The sequence below is a fragment of the Tamandua tetradactyla genome, chromosome 13 (genome assembly GCF_023851605.1).
Source record: "Tamandua tetradactyla isolate mTamTet1 chromosome 13, mTamTet1.pri, whole genome shotgun sequence".
In the NCBI taxonomy this organism is placed as follows: domain Eukaryota; kingdom Metazoa; phylum Chordata; class Mammalia; order Pilosa; family Myrmecophagidae; genus Tamandua; species Tamandua tetradactyla.
In genome coordinates this window covers 12938587-12961598 of record NC_135339.1, presented here as the reverse complement: position 1 = coordinate 12961598, position 23012 = coordinate 12938587, and the positions used below count along the sequence as shown (strand labels likewise).

General features: G+C 37.7%; 1 protein-coding gene across 4 annotated transcripts in view; it reads left to right on the top strand.

Annotated features, from left to right (window-relative positions):
• NRG3 (neuregulin 3) overlaps window positions 1-23012 on the top strand; it is a 1079958-nt gene that overhangs the window by 1035968 nt on the left and 20978 nt on the right. For all 4 annotated transcript variants that reach the window (XM_077124730.1, XM_077124729.1, XM_077124728.1 and 1 more), the window contains exons 5-6: window positions 5015-5117; window positions 11459-11585. In XM_077124730.1, the coding sequence (XP_076980845.1) occupies window positions 5015-5117; window positions 11459-11585 (230 nt within the window). The remainder of the gene's footprint in view (window positions 1-5014; window positions 5118-11458; window positions 11586-23012) is intronic.

Below are 23012 nucleotides of genomic sequence, written 5' to 3'. Positions count from 1 at the left end.
CAAGTTTAGGGATCAGTAGATCCTGCTGCAGTATTCTCTGGGACTTGGGAACAGATGTCTTCACCATTTTTCTGATGGCACTTTGACTTGTGAAAATGATTTTTCAAGGACAGAGTCATTGGGAGGAGACCAGAAATGGAGGAAAAGCCCCACCCAGAGATTTCTCTTTTCTTCAGTGTAGAGTTCTCGATTGGATAAGATCAGTAGTAACTGTTTGAACCTGGAAAGGAAGGCTGGGAGGACATTGTGTGAATGAGGGAGAGATGCTGAAGCATAAGAGGACCTGAGGGTGAGAGTTGATAGATCATGTTCAGCTTAAAGCAGGAAATCCCTACAAAGTCAAAAATATCTATGCACTTAGAAAATATGTCTTAGGTTTTCAATGATGCAAGAAGCATTGCACTAGGTGCTAGAGATATGGTGGTGAGTGAAATGAATGAATAAACAGAAACAAGGTCCCCAGCACCAATGGAGCCTATAGTATGGTTGAAAGACTTTAAAGACTTTAAAGAAGGCTATTTGAGCAATGACATTTAAAAGGTTGATTGGGCATTTAACAGAGGGACATGAGTATAATAATAGTCCAGAGAGAAGAAACAGCATGTGTCAAGGCCCCATAAGGTTAAATGCTAGATGTGTTGGAAAAACTAAAAGTAGAGGAGAGTGGTTGGCACAGGTGGACAGATGTCACAACAGGCAGGGCCTTTTAGACTATGTTAATGGTTTTAGATATGATTTAAGTCTAATGGGAAGCCAATAACAGACTTTAAAAATAGGATATATGTATGTGTATATGTGTGTGTATATATGATTTCATTTATGAATTAAAATTTCATACTCCCTGCCGGAAAAGCAATTATAAAAGGAAGCTAGAAAGTAAATGTCTGTATATTATTTACTATTTTGTGTGATCTATATGTTCTCTATATTCTTTTCCTATTCTAGGATTAATATTTTTGAAATTATAATTGATAAAATCACTTATTTAAAATGTGCAACTTGATATCTTTTTACATACATATACAACAATGAAACCATCAACATAATTGAGACAATGAACATGCCTATAACTCCCCAAATTTTCCTCACTCTTCTATGTAATCTCACTCTCCTACCCGTCCCTACTCTCAATCCCAGGCATTCACTTATATGCTTTGCATTACTGTAGATTAGGTTGACTTTTATAGAAATTTATATAGATGGAATATATATTCTCTTTTATCTGGCTTATTGCACTCAGCTTATTTATACTCAGATCCATCCATATTCTTGCTGGCATCAGTAGTCCATTCTTTTTTATTGCTGAGTAATTTTTCATTATATGAACATACCACAGTTGTTTATCCATTCACTTATTAATGATCAATTGGGTTGTTTCTTTTTTTTTTTTTGCTATTGTAAATAAAGCTTCTTTGAACATTCTTGTTTGCAATTAACATATACTTCCAAAGTGTTGTGTAAATACCTAGGCATGGAATGGCCGGATCATGTTTTAGGTGTGTATTCACCCTTTTATGAAATGCTTTTTCAAAGCAACTGTATCAATTTGCATTATGACCAGAAATGTACAGAAGTTTCAGTTGTCCCATAGCCTTGTCTACATTTGATATAGTCAACTTTAATTTTAGCCATTCTGTTCTAGTGAGTGCAATTTCTCATTACAGTTTAATTTGCAATTCCCTAATAACTGAAGATGTTGAATCCTTAGGCACTTTTATAGCATCCATATATTTTTGCAGTATTGTTTATTCAAATATTTTGCTAGGTTTTAGTTGTGCTGTTTGAGTAGTAGAAGATCCTTATAAAGTATTGATTAAAGTCCATTGTTAAATATACATTTGGTAAAAAAATTTTCCAGACTGTGCCTTGCCTTTTCATTTTCAGTGTGGTCTCTTGAAAAGCAAATGCTGTTAATTTTGATGAAATCTAATTTATTGATTTAAAAAAAAATTGTAGTTCATACCTTTTTGTGCTGTAGTTTAAAAATAATTGCCAAAACCATGCACATTAAGATTTTGTCCTGTGTTTTCTTCTAAAAGTTTTATAGTTTGACTTTTTATACTTAGGGCTATGAACAATTCTGAGTTGATATTTCTATATAGTGTGAGATTAGGGTTTATTTTTGTGGATATGGTTATGCTATTGTTGCAATGTAATTTCTGAAAAGACCTGTTCCTAATTGAATTGCCTTGGCATCTTTATAAAAATTCAATTGACCACATATGTTGGGGCTTATTTCTGGACTCTCTCATCTGTTCCATTGATTTATTCGTCTAAATTTAGGCTAATATCATGTTGCCATGACTACTACAATTTTAAAACAAGTCTTTAACTAAAGTAATGTGAATGTTACAATTTTGTTCTTTTGGCTACCGTAAAAGTTGTTTTTGGCTACTTTGGTGTCTTTGTATTTCCACATAATATTTACAATCAGCTTGTCAAATTCTACAACAAAAGAAACCTTTGAAATATTTGCTAGAATTGCAATAAATCTATATATTAACACAAGGAAGATTTAGAATCATAATATCATAATATTGAGTTTTTAAATCTATAAACATGGTATTTCAATATACATTTTAGGGTTTCTTCAAATCTCTCAGATATACTTTGTAGTTTTCAATGTACAGACATTGTATGTCTTTCATCTAATTTAGCTCTACATACTTTATATTTTTGATGCTGTTGTAAATGGTGTTTTATTTCAATTTCTGATTATTTGTTATATGTAGTATACATTTAATTTTTGCATTGTATCCTACAAAGTTGTTAAATTCACTTATTGTTATATTAGTGTCTTTTGTAGATTCAGTCAGCTTTTCTGCATAGATGATCACATAATCTGGGAACAAAGACAACTTTTATTCTGCTTTTCTGGTGTAAATGGCTTATTGCATTAGCTAGACCTCCAGTACGATGTTGAATAGAAGTGGTGATAAGGGACATCCTTGCTTTAGCATTGATAACAGGAGTGTTCAGTCTTCCATTCTTAGGTGAAAGATTTTAATTGTTCAGGAAATCCCCTTCTATTCCTACTAGTTTTTGAGAGTTTTAATCAGGAACGTATGTTGGGATTTGTTAAATTTTTTTCTTCCTTTACTGAGATTTTTTTCCTTAGAATATTAAATTCACAGATTCCATCAATTAATTTGCAAATATTAAACTAACCTTGCATTCCTTTGCTAAACCCCACTTTACACTTTTTATATTTTCTTGGATTTGATTTCCTAAAAGCTTAAGAATCCTGGCCTCTAAGTTCAATGAGAGATACTGGTCTGAAGTTTCTTTACTTGTTATGTCTTTGTCTTGTTTTCCTATCAAGATAACACTGGCATCATAGAATTAATTTTGCAATAATGCGAAGACTCCTGAGGTGACAAGATAGAATAAAATCCAAAGGAATTGGTCTTTGACAAAAGCAAGGCACTTTCACTAATTGTACCACAATGAGAAATGTCTGAAATACTTATTTTACATACAGATTTTGATTTAGAAGTTCCAAGAAAGAGAGCATTGATTAGCATTAACATAGAGCAAGCAATCTCCTTGGGTGATTCTGATATAGGTGAACCATGTTCTCAGAACTTTTGGTCCATTCAGTAGTTTTCACAGCATCCGAATCACCTGGGCACTTGTTAAAAATGGAAATGTTCTGTTACCACTCCAGACCTACTAAATCAATAATTCTGGGGGAGCGGACAGAACCCTTCAACAGCCCTTATGGTGACTCCATTGCACACCAATGTTTGAGAGCTCTCGCACTGTGTTGATAAGAAGGAGGAAAGGAATAGATACAGATACAGCTAATTTTCAAATATTGTGTTAGGAAGGGGAAGGTTCTCCTGTACACTGGCTTCTCTTCCTTTATGGCATGTCAGGGAAGATCTGAAAGTAAGGGGTAGGGGAAAGGTAAAGTTAGAGGTTTAAGGAATGTGAAGAGTGTATAGAAAAATGGGGAAGCAGGTTGATGAGATTATATTACTGGATGTCCACTTAAACAATTGTATTCTAAACTTTATTAATATCCATCTGCTCAATTGTGAAATCTCCCCCCATTCTAATCTACTCTGGGTGGAGGTATGGAGAAGGCAGTTCCTTGGATTTATGCACAGTTATTTCAGCAGATGTGTAAGAAGGAAGGTAAAAAGGAATAAGGTGTTTGAAGGTAGTTGCAAGAGAACGAATGACTATAATCATGGATCTTTGTCTTTGTGTTGGATAAAGATATAAATCAAGACAGAGGAAGCTAATTAACAGAGAGAGAAAGTGCTGGGGTCGATGGAGAAAAAGGTCTTAATGAAAGGGAATGACTGTTTGGGTAGGTATTTCTGACAGAGTGATTTGGACGTGTAAATGATAGTGGCTGAAAAATGAAATTTTTGTTTTTGAATGGCTATAACTTTTGTGACCTTTTTGATAGTGAGTGAAATCTACTGTACCCTGTCATTGGTATTCAAGGGTCACAGAATGTGGGAATGCAGGGTTCACTTGGATAGCAGAATTCTACATCATGAAGGAGGTCAGTTATAATAGCATAAAGATGAATACTAGACTGGCAGCCAAGGACCAAGTCAAAATCAGACGACAGGCACATCAGTGTCACAAAACAAAACAAAACACGAAACTGGAAGGCATCACTGGCATAGGCAAGTTCTGATGAACACAGATTATTCCTCTACCTGACTTCTGGGGAGCGAGCATCACAATTTCAATTGTGTATGTTCCTCCAAAATGTGCCAAAGTCATAGAATGCCTTTGATAATAATTCTCATAATTATGTTATCTGTACATGAGTTATGATTAAGTCATGCAGACAAAAATATAACATTCTGTTATCTAATAGACTACTTCAAAGAAATCAAATCAAAATAACCTCCTTATATTTTTTCTCTTCATAACAGGAACAAAATAGCTGTCTTTGACAGGCTTCTACCTGCTCAGAAGTACAAGGCTGAAGATCACTTGTGCTGTGCCCTGCTAACACCCCTTTTAATTCTGTTTTTCAAATTCACAGAAAGTGAAGACGTTTATCAAAGGCAGGTGCTGTCAATTTCATGTATCATCTTTGGAATTGTCATCGTGGGCATGTTCTGTGCAGCGTTCTACTTCAAAAGCAAGTAAGCCCATTTCTTCCGAGTGTTAAAAGATTACTTCTCAGAGAAAAGAATAGGATCTGGTGCAAATGGGTCCATCAAATGTCTGCAAGCGACTTGGAATCATTTATAGATGGTGGTGCCTGACCCATGCATGGCATATCTGTGTGTGTGGTTAAGATTTGATGCAGCCAGCCGTCATTCCCCTCCATGATCATGAAACACCTGTGTTCTTCGCAGCCACCTGTCTGCATTAAAGGCTCATTGTCTACTTGTCATTAAAGACTTAAATCTTGTAAATAGAGGGAGGCACTAGTGTTAAGCTAAACACTATCAACCTATATCTAGCATTTTCTGAGAAAAAATGAAAAGTACAGAAGTATCCACTTTTCCTCTCTTGGTGTTTTACTTGATGCACATGAAGTTTTAGCCAAATATGAATATGAAAAAATCTACTGTGGTTCACAAGTTTGTATGCACATCTCTAACATGCCTTCTATTTCCTTTGCCAAGAAACCTGATATTTTGCAGATACAGGTGCTTATTTTTATTAATAAATGGATATGCCTATACATGCATAAATATGTATATATATAATCTTCCAAATGTACTTTGATAGAGCTATTTTATTTAGATGAATGACATAACTTGTACTTCTAAGAAGATATGCAGATGAAAATCTAAGCCCCTTGGTTTCTTGTGAGGCATGTGTAGGCTTTAAGATTTTGCTCCTACAGCTTGTCTGAAATCCAAGCCGACAATTGCTTTTCATTGGATCTCTATTGTTCTACTAATTTGCTCTTCTAAAAATGGATCAATTTCCAGATATAATTTATAATACCTGTCTTTATGTTGGGTATGCAGATCTTTGCAAAGAACAGTGGTTATAATTCTTAAAATAATGGAAATTTGGGCATGAACTCAGAAGTAGAAACCATATATATATATATTTTTACATGGTACCAGGAATTGAACGTGGGTCTCTGGCATGGCAGGCAAGAACTCTACTACTGAGCCATCATGGCCCACCCTAGAAACAATTTGTTTTTAATGAACTAGTTAGAAATAGTTTTAGATTTAAACAAAAATAAAAGAGTTCCATATACCCAAATCCACTTTTTCCTATTTTTGACATATGGTTCATTTGTCACAATTAATAGAACAATATTGATTACAATGTACAGTCAATACTTCACTCAAATTTCCTTAGTTTTTATCTAATATCCTTTTTCAGTTCACGGGTCTTGTCTGGGATACCACATTGTACTTAGTTGTCCTGTTTTCTTAGGTTCGCCTTGGCTGCCACAGTTGTAACTATTATTTTTTTAAACTTTTGTTATTGTATAGTATAACATATATACAAAGCAAAGAAACAAAAAAGCAATTGTAACTATTAATTTGATCCCTTATTCTTTGCCAGGAACATTGGTCTTTTCATGTTTTATTTCCCAACCCTCATACCAATCAGAGTTTTGAGTTATTACTACATTTTTCAGACATCACATTGGGATTTATTTTTAAAAATCGATTTGTCAAATCCACACAGAAGGAAATTGCAGATGGGATCTTTGGATCTTGGCAGTTCTAGTCGAAATCACATGCTTTTAACTGCTGTACCATATTGCATCCCATAGTTATCCTGCTATATAGTGAGGCAGTTTAGCACGACTCAGAATACTGTGCTCTAGTGCAGCCTGGAACACTTGAGGTTCTCTAGGGTGGCCATATGGTGCCGTGGTCAGGGATTTATACACGTGGCCAGACCTGGATTCAAGTCTTCCAACTATTACTTACTTATCAGGTGCTGATTATCAGGCAGATTAGATCGTGTCTCAGCCTTGGTTAACTTTTTAGTAAAACACGGCTGGAAATAATATTCATCTGGGATAATATCATAAAGGGCATAGCGACAGTGCTTAAAAGAGTAAATGCTCAGTGATTGGGCACTATTGTTAATACCCCCAGTTCCCCTGGAGGCTGGGCAGCTTCCAGTTAAGAGCCTGACAACGCCAGGAAGATAATCACACCCAGCAGGGCATTAGGAGTCTCTCCTCACAAGTGCTGTGTATGAGAAAGAACTTGTGTATTTAACAATAAGCAAATTACTATGAAGAAGTAGTTAATCACTTATTTTTAGAGTATAATTTATAGTTGTACCACATTTAAACGAAAGACTGATTAGGGTAATCATGAGAATAGAGAACAGCTGGATAACTCGCGGACTTCGGTCTTCAGACCTGTCAATCTCTCACTTCTCTGGGCAGCAAGTGGGCTCTGAGAGGAACAGTTCTCCTCCTGGGTGCAGAGGGTGTCAGGGTGTTGAAAAGAAACACTTTTAAACAACGAATTCCTTACGGGAGCCTCAGAGGGATGAACCAGTGCAGAAACGAACCCGAATGTTGAAATCTTTCTGCTTGCCTGGTTGGGACACAGGAAATCATAGCAAACAAAATAAATAAATTTTAAGGTAATTGATAATAGAAATTGATACCACTTCCCAATGGGAGTCATATTTCTCATCAGAGACCTAGCATGGTTCCTTCATCTTGTACAATTTGCAGGCATAGCTTTCCTTTATTGTTCTTTGCCTATGAAGAATGTCACACCCCCCCCAACCTTCTAATCTGTATTTATGAAAATGGTGTATGTTTTTGCAACACGCTGGCAGTAGTTTCCTTTTATGGAACCCTGGATTTTTCTGATCCCTCTCCCAAAATTTTGGGGATAACAGAATAAGTGGATTCTACCACCATCCCTTACTTTCACACATAATATATCGTTGTTTTATGTGCATGATTGTTTTGACTTTAGCTTAGAAGCCCAAGGTCTTCTAGAACTCGGGACTGCTTTCTCTTTGGAGGGCAAGTAAATTCACTTGAACCTCAATCCTGTATATCTGTCTAGAAAGAGCCAGGACTTGCCCCAAAACTCACCTTGTCTTAATTATTTATGTTCTACTCATAATCATGGAGGTTCTGCCACTCTGGTCCTTCCTTCATTCTCTTTTCACCCTTGGCATGGCATGACCTCCCTGGAAGGAATATTATAGCAAGTTGTTAGTCTGATGAAAGTTTGAAGGTAGGTCCAGTTGTGAGGTAGAAATGAGAAAGATTCTTGAAATTAGAAGATTTTCTGACTGAGTTAGCACATAACCCCAACAACTCTGAAGGATACAATGAAAGAAATGCTCTTCTTACTCCCAGTTTGCCCACACATTTCTAGCAGTAGTTAATAGAATTATTAATTAAGCCTTTCAAATCTGGCTGATAAGACTCACATGGCAACTGTAAATCCTTCTAGGTCTTCTCTTTACTTTTAACTCCTATAGGTAAGAAGGGCAAGGCTGGCTTTAAGAGTCCTTGGTAGATTTTGGAATGCAGAACTGATTCTACTTTAAATCTAGAGTTGGATTAGGAGAGGAGAAGTTCCAGGAAGCACAAGCTGGGAGAGGTAATTATCACAACTTGGAAAACCAAAAAAGAAAGGTGATAACCAAGGCTATCAGTAAAAATTAAAGGTGATACCACCCTGCCCTGACCATAGGTTACCTGTCTCTGAAATAGGAGGTTTTAGATCACAAGAAAAATGTCTGAATGGCAGGAAGTGAACGGTCTGATGCACTGCTTTGGTCCTCTTTAACAAAGGAGGACTTAGTCAACAGATACTGGGATGACTCAATCCCAGCAGGAAGTGAGAAAGACCCTTCTCAACAGGTTATATCTGATGACTGGTCAATAATGGTTATAAAGATCTAGACTCTTGCTTTAACTTATGGTGCAAGGCCATCCTGGCTTTGGAGCTCTCCATGGGGTTTGCTGAGATCTTTGATGAGATGGCCTCATCCCCCAACTTCCCCCAGAGCCCTATCCTACTTCTCTCCTTCCTTCCCACAAGTATGGTTCCCAAGAATACTCCCAAACTAGCATCCTGTATGCTAATCTCCACCTTAGGGTCTGCCTCTCAGGGACCCAGTATGCAATGCTGCAAATCTGTCCCCTAACCAGCTTGTGATATCTGGCATTCCACAACTTCCATCTAATTTCTTCCTAATTCTTTGGGCCAGAGAAAATAAAAGCTCAATGAGCTATGTGTTCCACACTGACATTGCTGAGTTAGTAGTATCCCTATGGGCAATGCATGTATCTGTTCTTCCCCGGAGCAACCACTCTCAAGAGACTGCTAATGACATCACAATTAAACCCTGTTCCTTTCCTCTGATTTAGTTTGCTAAGGGAGAAGGAAGAAAGAGAAAAAGAAAAACAAAACAAAAATGTGTGTTGGGTTAGAGAAAAGGAATCAGGTTTAGAAAGGAAAGATGTCTTACCCTGGAATTTTAGTGACTCAGACCTTGAGTGAGAAGAGGGTACAGGGAGGCAAATGAAAAGGGGATTGAGGAAATGCTGTCAGATACTTTTATAAAGAAATTGCCTTTAGAATTTTATACTTTCCAGACCCTGAATTAGATAGAATTTCTTCTATTTTATTTCTTATGAGAATAACCGAATCCTTATTCAGTGGTGACCACCCCTTTACTGCCTTGATTTTCTCAGCTTGAACCCACCAAACTCCCATTTGCTTCATGAATGAGTCCTTGATAGAATTTTGTTGCTGTGGTTTTCTTTCTTAAGATGCTGAGATGATAGATTTATTTTTAAGAATAGGCTGCAGATGAACTGTGAGGAAGTAGATAGATTATTACAGCTGGATTAAACAACTAAGAATGCTGGAGAGAAAAATCCTCCCAATAATTGAAAAGATAAAAGAAATATTTAAGCAAACATAACCACCGTCACACTCGTGTTGTAAATTCAAAAGGGAATATGATGCTCAGAACCTCTAACTCCCATAGCAACTACTAGTATCTTGCTTGTGAGAGATGTAATTAGCACCATCTTTTTTTGTATCTCTGGGCCAGTGTTCTAATTCTTCTGCAGCATCTGCCCACAGCCAAGGGTGAGAAAGGGAGGAGAGACACACTGTACCTGTGCCTTCACATTTAAGCACCACAGTATCCATGGAAGGTGGCTCTTATCAGCTGCAGTTTTACAGAGTAGAAAACTGAGGCTCAGAGACATTTAGGAAATCATTAGGATAATACGACTGGTGGGTGGCAGGGCTGGGCTTCAAAACGCGGTCTGTAATTCTAAAGCCCATGATCTGTAGTGTGAGGCCGGCCTGGAGACATTCACAGCAAGCAGTTTCTCTGAGAGATGATGCACAAACTCCACTGACAACTCTGTCCTTGGCAGGGAAGTGGGTAGGGAAGCAAAAATTCAGGGAAAATGGTTCTGCAGAGATTAAAAAAAAAAAAAAAAAAACATGTTTATGGGTACTGCATCTCCTGCCAATAGTCCATTCCTGTGAACTCCTGGGAGAGAGAAGCCAACCAGGCAGTAGGTTGGTCTACCCTTTTCATACAACCACTGAAGGACACAAACATCTGTCACTCCAGGTATGCAGACAGGAGCACTTTACTGAAGTCCAAAAAATACGAGGTTCCCACATAGAAGATATGGGACCATGGGCAAGTGGCTTGACAATTCAGAGAGGTGCTTTAGAGTGTGGAGTGGATAATCTCACTGGCTGGGTTCAAAACCCAACTCAACCAATTGCTAGCTGTGTGATCCTGGAAAAATTACTTATTTTCTCTGTGCCTCAGTTTTCGCATCTATTAAATGAGTATTGGACCATTTTATCTCATCCCGTAGCATTATTTTGAAAAATAAAAGAGATGATAGATGGAATGTTTGGCACTAAGTATGTGCTCATTAAGAGTTAATTACTTTTTAATTATTTTTTATGTTTTTTATTTGCCAAGTGGGAATAAAAAGTCTTTATAACCCAGGGCTGTTAGTAAGAATAAATGAGCCATTTCTAAATTGTAAAAGAGAGAAAATATGCACTCTCCATACACATGTAGTAGTATGTACAAAAGCCATGCAATTAAGCTACACATATTGGAATTGCACAAATTAAATGAAACTTTGCAAATATGTTGTGGCCATTTGGCCCAAGCTTCAACCTTTTTCCTGTAGTACTTCCAGTGCATTAAAAGCAGGGCCAGGGATTCTGAGCACACAGGGCCACGGATACTTGTATCCATGGGGACAAGGACAAGGCATTTATTTCTGTCTGCCTTCAGAGTGCCATTGGATGTGAATGCCTTGGAGGTAATGGATTATGTGAGGTTCTCTTTAAATTTGAAGTATTTTCTTATGGGGTTGAAAATGAGAGAATGGTACTCTTTGCTAATTGAGTTTATCAGTGACTGAATCTCAAAAGAAACGTATAAATAATATAAATATTCTGATAAGGAGAACAAATAAGTGGAATAAATATATACATTCATGTATTTAAACCTGCAGGAAACAAAGTAAACAAATGCAAGAGCAGCTGAAAGAAACGCAAAACGGTAAAAACTACAGTCTCAAAGCACCCAACACAATGGCAAAGTCGGAGAACCTGGCAAAGAGCCATGTCCAGCTGCAAAATGTAAGTTACATGTCAACGCATCCCCTCCTGCAATCCACTTCAGTGCCTCAGGCCCAGACCTTCTTGGTATTGAGATCCAATGGATGGGGGTGTCTGCAACTGGACTTGCATATGTTTTTCAGCAGTTTTTATGTTTGCTTAAATCATCATGCAGTTCCATATGTGTGCCTGCATATGCATCTGTGTGTATTTAGATGGAAGCTCTTGATTGTAATTTGTAATATAAATTATTTTTTGGTATCAATAAGAACTTCAATTGTGCAATGAACACTTATATTGTGCTCAAAATGCTGCTTGGCGCCAAGGACACAATGTTACCTGCTGTATGGGAATTTATGTATAGTCAGAAATATAGACGATAGGACCAGACGTACGGGAAGAAGATAATTGCTGTTTCTGCAGAGACTGGAGAAATTGGAAACCATAGATGGGATAGGGGTGGGGGTGGGTGTGGAGGGCAGACCTGGGGCTGCCTCATAACAAAGTTAAGCTTCAACTGGGTTTTGAGGACTGTGAAAGATGTATCAGGTAGTCCAAGGGCTAAGAGAAAGAGCCTGGAACGATAAAGCCATGGAAATCTGAGAACCGTTGCTAAGTTCAGGCAACTCCAGGTAAACATACATGAGGGGAGTCAAAGGCGAGAGATAAGATCCCTGAATCCACACTTTCTAATTCCCAGGCCTTAAAATTACACAGGATCTTGAAGTTAAATGCACACTGATTCGTACATTCTTTGTAAAGTAGCTCTAATTATCTCTGAGAAAGATTCCGAAGCACTGAATTAAAGACAAGAGAATACTGCTTAATACATTCCGAAATAATACTCTCAGGGTAGCAATTCCTTATTCTCCTACCCCCCATGAAATTGCATTTCTAGATTTTGTGGCACAAGACTAAGGAACAAAGACCTCATCCAAACCTAGCGTTTGAGCATAATAGGCAATCACCCAGGACATATTCAAGCCCCTACAAATGCTTAAATCACTGGGAATTTATACATTATTTGTGATTCTAAGAAACCATTACCCAAAAAGATCACCATTATGCTGTGCATAACAGATGTGGTTAGATGGTTTAATGTGTAATTCATAAATCAGAATCTCTTCCCACAAAGTTGCATTAAACTTTTATTTATGGCAATGAGCTGGGATTGTTCTTTTCAGAAACAGACAGAATGCCTTTGCTAATGATTTCTAATGCATATAGTCCTACCATCCTAGCATAACCGTGGTGATCAAAGCCTTCTATTTCCTTAGTAATGGTCCCCTATGCTTTTTACAGGGCTGCAACCAGAGCACACACACAGTTTTGTATGAGACTTTTGTGATCAATAGCATTTTCTGTCCTGTTTGCCATCTCCATATGGCCATCTGGGATGATTGTAGAATGGTCCACGAAGTGACCACTCCCCAATTTTGGCATCCACTACTCTCCTAGTAGACATTTAGGCTCTTTCTCATTGTTGAGTCTACAAACAATGACAGTGCCAACTCTTCGATCATGGGCTCTCCCCATCACACACACACCTCATTTGACTGGAATTACTAGAAAGAAATTACTAGGTGCGAGGTTTCCAACACAAAAAAATCTTGGACACCTAGGCTTTTGTTTTCTTTTCCTTTCTCTTTCCTCTCCTTGGCCCTCCCCAACATTATGCACATCAGCAAAGGTACCAAGAAGTGGGCTTAACAGGTTCATCCCTCAGGAGGGCCCATGATACAATGCAGAGAGTCTTTTTATGTTCATTGCCATCTTGGATGAGGATAGGGTAGCGTCGTCTTTGGCATATGATATGTGCAGCTGAGATAACACACTCAAATACCCTTCAGTCTAAGATCTAAGAAAACTTGTGAGTCCAGGCTAAGAGTAGGTATGAGAGGAAGGCATTTAAAGGGCCTTGAGGTAGGAGAGCAAGATGCTTTGAAGAGAAACATGCTTGCCCACCATAGTTTTCTAAGTGTTACCAGCTTGGGCTCACAGGACTACTAACCAGCTCCTTTTGTTTTCTGCATAGGCAGGCACTGGGAATCAAACCCTGGTCTCTGGCATGGCAGGCGAGAGCTCTGCCACTGTGCCATCATTGCCCACCCCCAGCTCCCTTTTTATAGTTCTAGAATGGGATGCACATACTCTGACAAGTTGCATTCCCAAAGACATTTATCTATTTTAGTACTAGAAAGCAATGGGGGTTGCCACCAGTTCTGCTGTACCTTTGTCAGCATTTCTTTTGATAAGTTAATAAAGGGAAATGGTACTTTGAAAAATTGCATTTCTTCATTTGATAGTCATGTTTAATCTTTGTCCACATATTTCTAGTCAGATTTCCTCTTTGGTGAAATAAATGTTGACACCATTTACTTATAACTTTCTTATGAGAATACAATGACAATTTGATTGCAATTCCCATGTTGTATGCTTTGGGAGAAAATAGTGATGGAAAATAAATACCAATCATCCATTAAAGTGAACTGAATATTTTAAGAACATTTGCATTCCCCCAATGCTATCATTAAGATATATCACTAAAAATAAATAAGACATCTGTGAGGTTTGAAGTACAGTAGCACAAGTGGACTTAAAGAAAGCAGGAATCTCAAATTTGGGGATGGATATTAAAATGCAAATATATTGAAGTAAACTTGGGAAAACATTTTTTCCTTCATATGTCTGTTGTTTTTCTTCCAGCAGGAGCTATCAGGAAACACTGATGTCAATACTATTAACAGAAATGATAAATGAAATAATAATAGCAATAGCAAATAGCATGTACTGGGCACATATTAAATGCTAAATTATCTTACTGCATTGTATCATTTAATCCCAACAATAAATAATTAATTTACACTCACAATGTGCAGAAGCAAGAAATGGGACTCAGAACTTGAGTTACCTTGAACAACTAGTAAGTAATGCAGACACAAACACGCATCCATATAACTTAAGTGGTTCTCAAACAGGGACAATTTTGCCTCCCAGGGGACATTTAGCAGTGTCTGCAGACACTTCAATTGTTACAGCTTGGGAGAGGGTAACTGGTTGGCATCTTGTGGATAAAGATCAGGGAGACTGCTAAAAATCCTACACTTGAAGACAAATTGGAGTCACGTTTGCAGACTACAACATTTTATTCAGGGCACCAAAACTTTTGCTGCAGCAGAAGAAGCCAGATCACTTGAAAGAATAAATGTAGCTTTGGGGTTAAGGATGACAAAACAATTTTATAGCCATAAAAAGAATGTTAACTTGACTCCTACTGATTAGAGGATGGTTTTTCCATCTTATTGGGGCTGGTTAGGTCAGATGGGGCCTTATTTTGTCAAATATATGAACTAAGGGCTTGACTGACTATCGGGGTCAACTTCTTTTGTGGGGATTTCAAATTTCAAAAGATATCAAGAGGAAACTCAAGAGAGAGTTCAAAGAAGTAGTAGGACATAGAGTTTTGCTTTGTTTTTGGCTTTATGGGACTCCCATGACTTTCTCTATATAACTGTATCACTACAATTCACAAAATAGCCCCCCCCCCCAAGAATAATTATCCTTCTCAAAATGTCAACAGTGCTGAGGAAGTCCAGAGTCCAAGCTCAAATTGCAAAACACAACCCTCAGAAAGGCTCCAGGCCTAGAAAAGAAGTTCTGTCACCCACCTTCCCATTGGAGGCATTTATTTCCATTAAACGGAGGATGACAAATCATTCAGATATACATTCATCCTCGGGAAGAAGTATTTCCTACTTGTTTACCATTTCAGGCAAATCTGTCTTTGTTTTATCTTGAAACCCAGGTTAGCTGTTTGAAATTCTTTGCAAACTGCAATGTTTAACAAATGAATCATCTGTGTCTGGCATTCTCTTAAATTCATTAAACATTCATGGAGAAGAGTTTCACTTTACAGTCATTTAACAAGATGTGAAACACCTATTCAAGTGAAGCAACATGATATCCTGGAAACCCTTGACTCAGAGGCTACAGAACTGGTTGGATTATTCCTGGCACTGTTGTGGAAGGCAAGAGCCCATAACATAGTATACCAATGACGAAACATGTGTGACTCCAGGGAGTGAACTGACCTCATTCCCTCTGTCCTGAGTGAGAAAGAGCTGGGGCTAGAATCTTCATCACCAGACCAGCCAAGGGTCCTTCAAAGGTGGTTATCAAGGGACTGAATCTTCTTACCCTGGTTCACAGATCAGAAAGAACATCATACGAGAAGTGAGCCTTCTCTTTAAAAATCAAGAGAAAATATATCTCATTGAAAAGCAAGGGAAAATACGTAGATTTTCCTTCCCAACTGTTTTTGAACAGCCATCTTAAGGAAGATAAATTTATGGGTGTAACATTCCATGAGAATGAATTAGGAGATAATATTTGCATTGCACATAAACAGAGATTAAGAAGAATTTAATGCCTCACACAGCCTTAACAATTGATAGAGAATCATTCACTTATTCACTGGTGCCCATCGAATGTTTCTTTCTGTTGAGCATTGCATGGAGAGCTTAAACTACAAATGTAAGGCATGGTTCCTGAACTGAGAAAGCTCACAGTCTAGTGAAAGAGTCAGTAAGTAAGTATGTACTTTTTAAATATATAACTATGCGTCACCAAAGTGCCATTTTCGATTCAACCCTAGATTGTAGCATGCATCAGTTTTTTCAAATATGTATCAATTACCTAGTAAGTATCAGGCACTGCAGTAGACTAAGGGTATAATGATGACCAAAATGCCACTGTCCCTGCTTTCAAGGAGTTTACTAATTCCTATAAAAGATAGTTATTAATTGAATAATCCCACAAAGAAATGTGAATAGCTGCCTGTGTCATGGTCTAAATCCTACAATGAACAAGTGCTAGTTGAGCTTAAAGCAGGCAAGTCAGAGTACACCTGACAAGAACAGGAAAGAGCTCTTTAAGAAGAGGGAACACTGCAGGCTGAGTTTCTTTAGGGAACAAGGCACCTGCTTGGGGGGGAGCAAATCCTGGCCGTGCCTGCAATCTGGAAAGGGTCTCAAGTGACATTATTTTCCTTCAGTGGAAATGTGTTAAAGTTTGACAGCAAATGTTGTAGGATCTCTTCTTGCTTTGGTGCCTGGTGTGAAAATTTTCAAAATAGCAACCATCAAGTTGTTTTTAATTAGTTGCATTAGAGATCTAGATGAAATCACATTTAAAACATGCTGTAATCACTCAATTCTCCATCCTCTGGGCATATAAATCAGACCTGCCATAAAGGACTGTTTGACCCAGACATAGATGGGCTGGAAACAGCACAGAGAGACAGAAAGTTAAACCTTTTTAAAATGCCCCTTTCCCCTGCCTTTACTGCCTGGGCTTCCAGACCAGGCGACACTCAGTTCTGTCCACATTCTTCTCCACTTTTATTTAACCTCCTGATTCGTGCTGCATGTATGTGACACCTGGAAACAATGCCGTGGTTATTCTACTTCAAACAAGCACCTTGTTTAATGGGTCTATTGATTTCGGGGCACCACCAACAACGTGTCAGGTGCAAGGGAGGTGGTGGCACAGGCCACAGAGGGTGCCCTGACCACTCCCACAGGGGTTTCCAAGGAGGCCAAATGGGTTGAGTGCTTCCCATGAAGTGACAATGTTGACTAGGGTCCATGTAAGTGCTTAAAGGAAACAGCTCAGGTTCATACCAGAGGACCAATGAATGGGCTATGACATCCCCTTATTCACTTCTCGAGTGGCGTTTTGTACATTATACCAAATGCAAGTTTACTAAAAATGTACTGCAAAACCTCAGAATATATGTGCCTGCAAGCAAGGAACATCAACACTAAGTTTTTAACCCCAAAGAAGCCAGGAATGCAGATGGCTAGACAGTAAGCTGTCCAGAGCACTTAAAGTTCACGGGAGACACATTCTAATGGATAAAATTGTGCGGACTTGAAGTCCTCACAGGGAGAAGTATGCTTTGGAGGGAACTAAAATAATTGTTTTCAGCATAAAGCATGGAATATCTAAGTGTTATGATCCTGGTCACTTGAGCTAAATTACAAGGTTTAGTTCTGATGAACTTTTGTGCTATGTGGGGGACCTACAGCTGAGCTACTCAGGAAAATAGAGAATGAATTTTGCCTTTAGTCTATAAATTCACTTTTTAAGGTTTATTTATTTATTGGTGTGTATCTCTTACTTTAAAACAATAGATTTAAAAAAAACTTTATTTTTAGAACAGTTTTGGATTTATGTAAAAATTGAGAAGATACTTATGTAAAAATTGAGAAGATACTGCAGAGAGTTACCAAATATCCCACACCCAGCTTCTCTTATTATTGACAACCAAGTCACTGTGGTAATTTGCAACAAGTAATGAGCCAATATGCAAGCATTATTATTAACTAAAGTCATTGTACCTTCAGATTTCCTTACTTTTTAAACTATCCCCCTTTTTGCATTCTATGATCTCATCCAAATTTTTTATCACGATACATTTAATTTCCATGTCTTCTTAGGCCCCTTGTGACTATGAGAGTTCACCACATATCCCTTGTTTTGATGACCTTGAAGGTTTTGAGGTGCACTTGTTAAGTATTTTGTAGGATGGCCCTCTGTGGGAATTTGACTGATGTTTTTCTCATGAGTAGACTGAGGTTCTGAGTTTTGGCAAGGAAGACCACAGAGGTTAAGTGTTTTGTCTTTTCATTCTCTTAAAAATGTCTTTTGTATGGTAGATGGTTTTCAATTTAATAGAGTTCAACATCTCAATTTTTCTTCTCATAGATCATTCTTTGAAGATTTTATCTAAAACTCATCACCAAACCAATGGACACTTAGATTTTCTCTTTTATTTTGAGTATTTTAGAGTTTTGTGCTTTACATTTAGATCCCTGATCCATTTTTAGTTAAATTTTGTGGAAGGTATAAAGTCTCCATGTAAGCTCAATATTTTGCATGTGAAAATCCAAATGTGCCAGCACCATTTGCTGAATAGAGGATTCTTTTCCCACCAAATTACCTTTCCCCTTTATCAAAGTTCGGTTGCCTATATTTGTGTGGGTCTGTTTTCAACTTTTCTATTAGATTTCATTGGTCAGTGAGTCTGTTCTTTCACCAATGCTATATTGTCTTGATTACTCTAGCTTTACAGTAAGTCTTGAAAACAGATAATTTGTACCCATTTTTCAGTATTATGTTGGTTATTCTGTATCAGTTCCTTTTCCATATAAACTTTAGAAACAGTTTGTTGATATCTACCAATGCTTCCTTGGGATTTTGATTGGTGAGGCATCCACTCACCCTAAAAGCAGAAATACGGGAAAAACAGATGGAATTGCCCTAAACCATCCTATGAAGGTGGTCAGCTGTTACTCTAAAGAAAGAGACCCTAAATGTCAGAGTGATCAGTCCAAAGCATTTACTAAAGGAATTTACTTACAGACAACTGAAACTACTTCACAATATCTTACAGAATAGTCATAAGACTGATAAGAAGTTCACTTGAACATGTCCATGCTTAAGGCAGCTGCTGTTAAGATTAGATGTGGCTGAGAAATAAAGGTGACTATGTGCCAGATGCTTATGAAGTGGGGAAAACCTTTTAGTATGTGTTCTTTTCTCAAAATAAGATGTGCTGAAGGCTGGCTGTGCTCATGGTTATAGCATCCCAAGTTCAGTGTGTTTCCTGGATGTTATGGGAAGGGCTGTGTGAAGGAGAGGGCAGGGCACATCAATCTTTAGTCAGGTAGGAGATACTATATACATGTATATATAGTATATATAGATCTTAGCAATATGCAGTCTTCTAATCCAAGAACATGGAATACCCTTCCATTTATTTAAGTCTTCTTTGATTTATTTCATCAGAGTTTTGTAGTTTTCTGCATATAGATCTTATACATACTTTGTATTTCATTTGGGGGGATGTTATCATAAATGGTATTGTGTTTTAAATTTTGAATTCTTTCTGATCAATGCTGATATATAGGAAAATAAGCAAATTTTTGTCTATTAACCTGTGTCCTGCAAACTTGTTATACTCACTTATTAGTTCCACTAGTGTTTTCAGATGGTAATAGTTCTTTGTGATTTTCTATTAATTCTTATTGCACTGGCTAGAACTTCTACCCCCTATATTGCATAATGGATTGTGAAAGTGGAATTCCATGCCTTGTTCCCAGTCTTAGAGGGAAAGTATTCAGTCTTTCATCATTTAGTGTAATACTAGATCTAGGTGTTTCGTAAATGGTCTGAATCAAGTTAAGGAAGTTCCCTTCTATTTAGTTTAATGAGCAATTTTTAAAATAATTGTGATGAATGGGTTTTGAATTAAGTCAAGTGATTTTTCTGTATCAATGAATAGGACCATAAATTTTTCTTTTTAACCTGTTTGTATGGGGAATTATATTAATTGGTTTTTAAATATTAAAACACCCTTACATCCCTAGAATATTTTTCACTCAGGCACGGGATCTAATACTTCTTGTACATTGTTGTTTTCAATGTTAATATTTGGGGGGAATTTCCATCTATGTTCGTGAGAGAGATTGTTCTGTAGTCTTCCTTTCTTGTTATATGTCTTCATCTCTATTTGGCATTTGTGTGAACTCATCCACATTGGATGATTTAGAAACTGCTCCTCTGAAAGTTTCTAGGAAAGACTGTTGAGAATTGATTGGCTTCATTCCTTCTTTAAATGTTTGATACAATTCGTCGTTGAAACCATCTGGGCCTAGTGCTTTCTTTTTTAGAAGGTTATTAGCTATTGATTTCATTTCTTTAATAGATATAAGGCTATTCACATTATCTATTTTTCCATGTGTGAGTTTTGTTACTTTATGTCTTTCAAGTAATTGGTCCATTTAATCTGCCTTTACAAGTCTGTGGGCCTAGAGCTGTTCATAGTATCCCTTTATTATCCTTTTAAAGTCCATGGTATCAGTAGTGCTAACCCTTCTTTTATATCAGATAACAGTAATTTCTATCTTTCTGAGTTAGCCTGGGTTTTAGTTTGCCTGGGTTTTAGTTTGCTGAGGTTGCCAGAATGCAATATACCAGACATGGATTGGCTTTTAGAAAGGGGATCTGTTTAGTTACAAATTCACAGTTCCTTGATTTCTGGATTTCTCTGTCACATGGGAAGGCGCATGGTGAATCTGCTGGGCTTGCCTTGAAGCTTTTGGGTTTAAATGGGTTTAAATTCCCAGGGTATTTTCTCTCTGCATCTCCAAATGTCTGGGTCTGAGCTGTTCTCTCTCTTCTGACTCCTCCTTTTAAGCCTCCCGTTAAATTTAACGTCACTCATTGCAGAAGTGGCATTCCCCTTTGCTGAGTGCAGATATAATCAACCACAGATGAATTTGACATGTCGATAATTTAAGTTCTTAGCAACAGAATATCTGGGCACTAACACCTGGCCAAGTGGATATCTGAACCTAAGTATCACAGTGTCCACACCTTGTCAACTTGAACAGCTATACACATCACCTTAAACCATCTTTAATCTATATATAGAAAACAATGACATTTTTTTTTTGCCTAACAATGCTTTCTTTCCATGTGTAAAATACATTCATTTCATCACAATATCACAAAAGCCTTGAACTATTTCAGCGACAATACAAATCAATACCAACTCAAAACACTACGAAACCTCATCAGAGTTAATTACAGGCTTGGTCTGTCATAAGGCAAAATTCTCCCTCTGGCTGTGGACCTGTGTACTAAGAGAAAATTATCTGCTTCCAATATACAAAGAAGGTTCAGTGGTAGAATAAATGATCTCATTGAGAAAGAGAGAAATTGGAAGGGAAATAGGAGTCACTAGACCTAAACAATCCTGTAAACCTGCAGGGCAAACTCCATTAGATTTCAAAGTCTGAGAGTCATTTATCCTTGGGGCTTTAGAAAGCAGCAACCTCATCCTTTCCAAGGCCCTATGCAGCGGACCTATTTTCTCCAAACACTGGGATAAGGGTTGCATCATTGGGGAACACTGAGGAGACCATCTTTTCTTTGGCCCCAACCTCCTTAAGCATCTAGGTGGCACCCAGATACCCTGCCATCCCTGGGGCACATGCTCAGCACCTTCAGAACAATGCAGTGACAGCTAGTCTACCCCCATCCCCCAGGAAATGTGCTGCACTATCTCCAGGACTTGAAGCACCAGAACTCTTCCAGAACATTGAGGCAAAAGGCCTGCCATCTGCCTCCAGGACAAACTCACCCCCTCCACATGCGCAGATGTGTCCACTCTCCTGGCCTGACCTGGCCTGAGGTTTCTTGGCTTCAGACCTTATGTTCTATGGTTTTGTCTTTGAGGTTCTTTTTCCATCTCTCTGTCTATTTTCGGTCTCTTCCAGTCCAGTTCAGCAATGGTTCTGTTTATAAAGGTCTCTCAAAAAAATTTGTTGACTTGGCATGTAGCATACAGCAATCAAAGTGAGCAGATAATAAGACCTTCCACAGATCTTCTCTGAATTACAGCATCTCCAATCCTGGCTTGTCCTGTAATGGCTGACTCATGCCAAGTTTGATTAAATCCTCACCTGGGCACTGTTCTCTAGGGTCTCACTTTCTGGAAGCCCAGAATTATCCAGACCATCACTTTCTGGTTTCTTTGTAATGAAGAGTTCAGTGCTCAACCTGTCCCTTTCTTTTCACATTTTACTATAAACTACAAAAGAAAACCAGGTTGCATCCTTCACACTGAGTCTGGAAATCCCCCACTACACATACCAGATCATCACATTCAATTCTCTCTTCCAAACAGCACCAGGACTCAATTTTGCCAAACTTTCTGCCACTTCAAAACAAGGGTCACCTTTATTCCAACCTGCAATGGAAGTATCTTTAGAGTCAGTATTTCTACCAACTGTCTCTTTCTGTTTTTTTAGCCAAACATTTTTTTATTCAACCAAAAGTGACCTCAAATTTTCTTCAAACCTCAACCTATTTTTATGTATATATTTATTTATTCTTAAATTATTTTTTATTGATATATATTATATATTCACATACCATGTAATTATCCATAGTGAACAATCAGTGGTTCACAATATCATGATATAGCTGTGCATTTATCATCAAAATCAACTTTTTTTCCTGTTTTTGTGAAAAATGACATGTATACAACAAAGCAATAAATTTCAAAGCACATCACAAAAATTAGTTATAGTACATAACTATGTACTTGAAAACAAAAATTTCATAGTTTGGTATGGGTTATAGTTACACGATTTTAGGTTTTCACTTCTAGCTACTCTAAGATACTAGAGACTAAAGGAAATATCACTATAATGATTAAGGAATCATACTTCTTTGTTAAGCCCTACCTACTCTGTATAACTATACTATCACCTTTGATCTTTGGACCACTCTTTAGGGATATTTGGGCCTTGCCCATTCTAACTTTTTCATATTGGAAGGAGATGTCAATAATATGGGGTAAGGGATGGAGCTAGT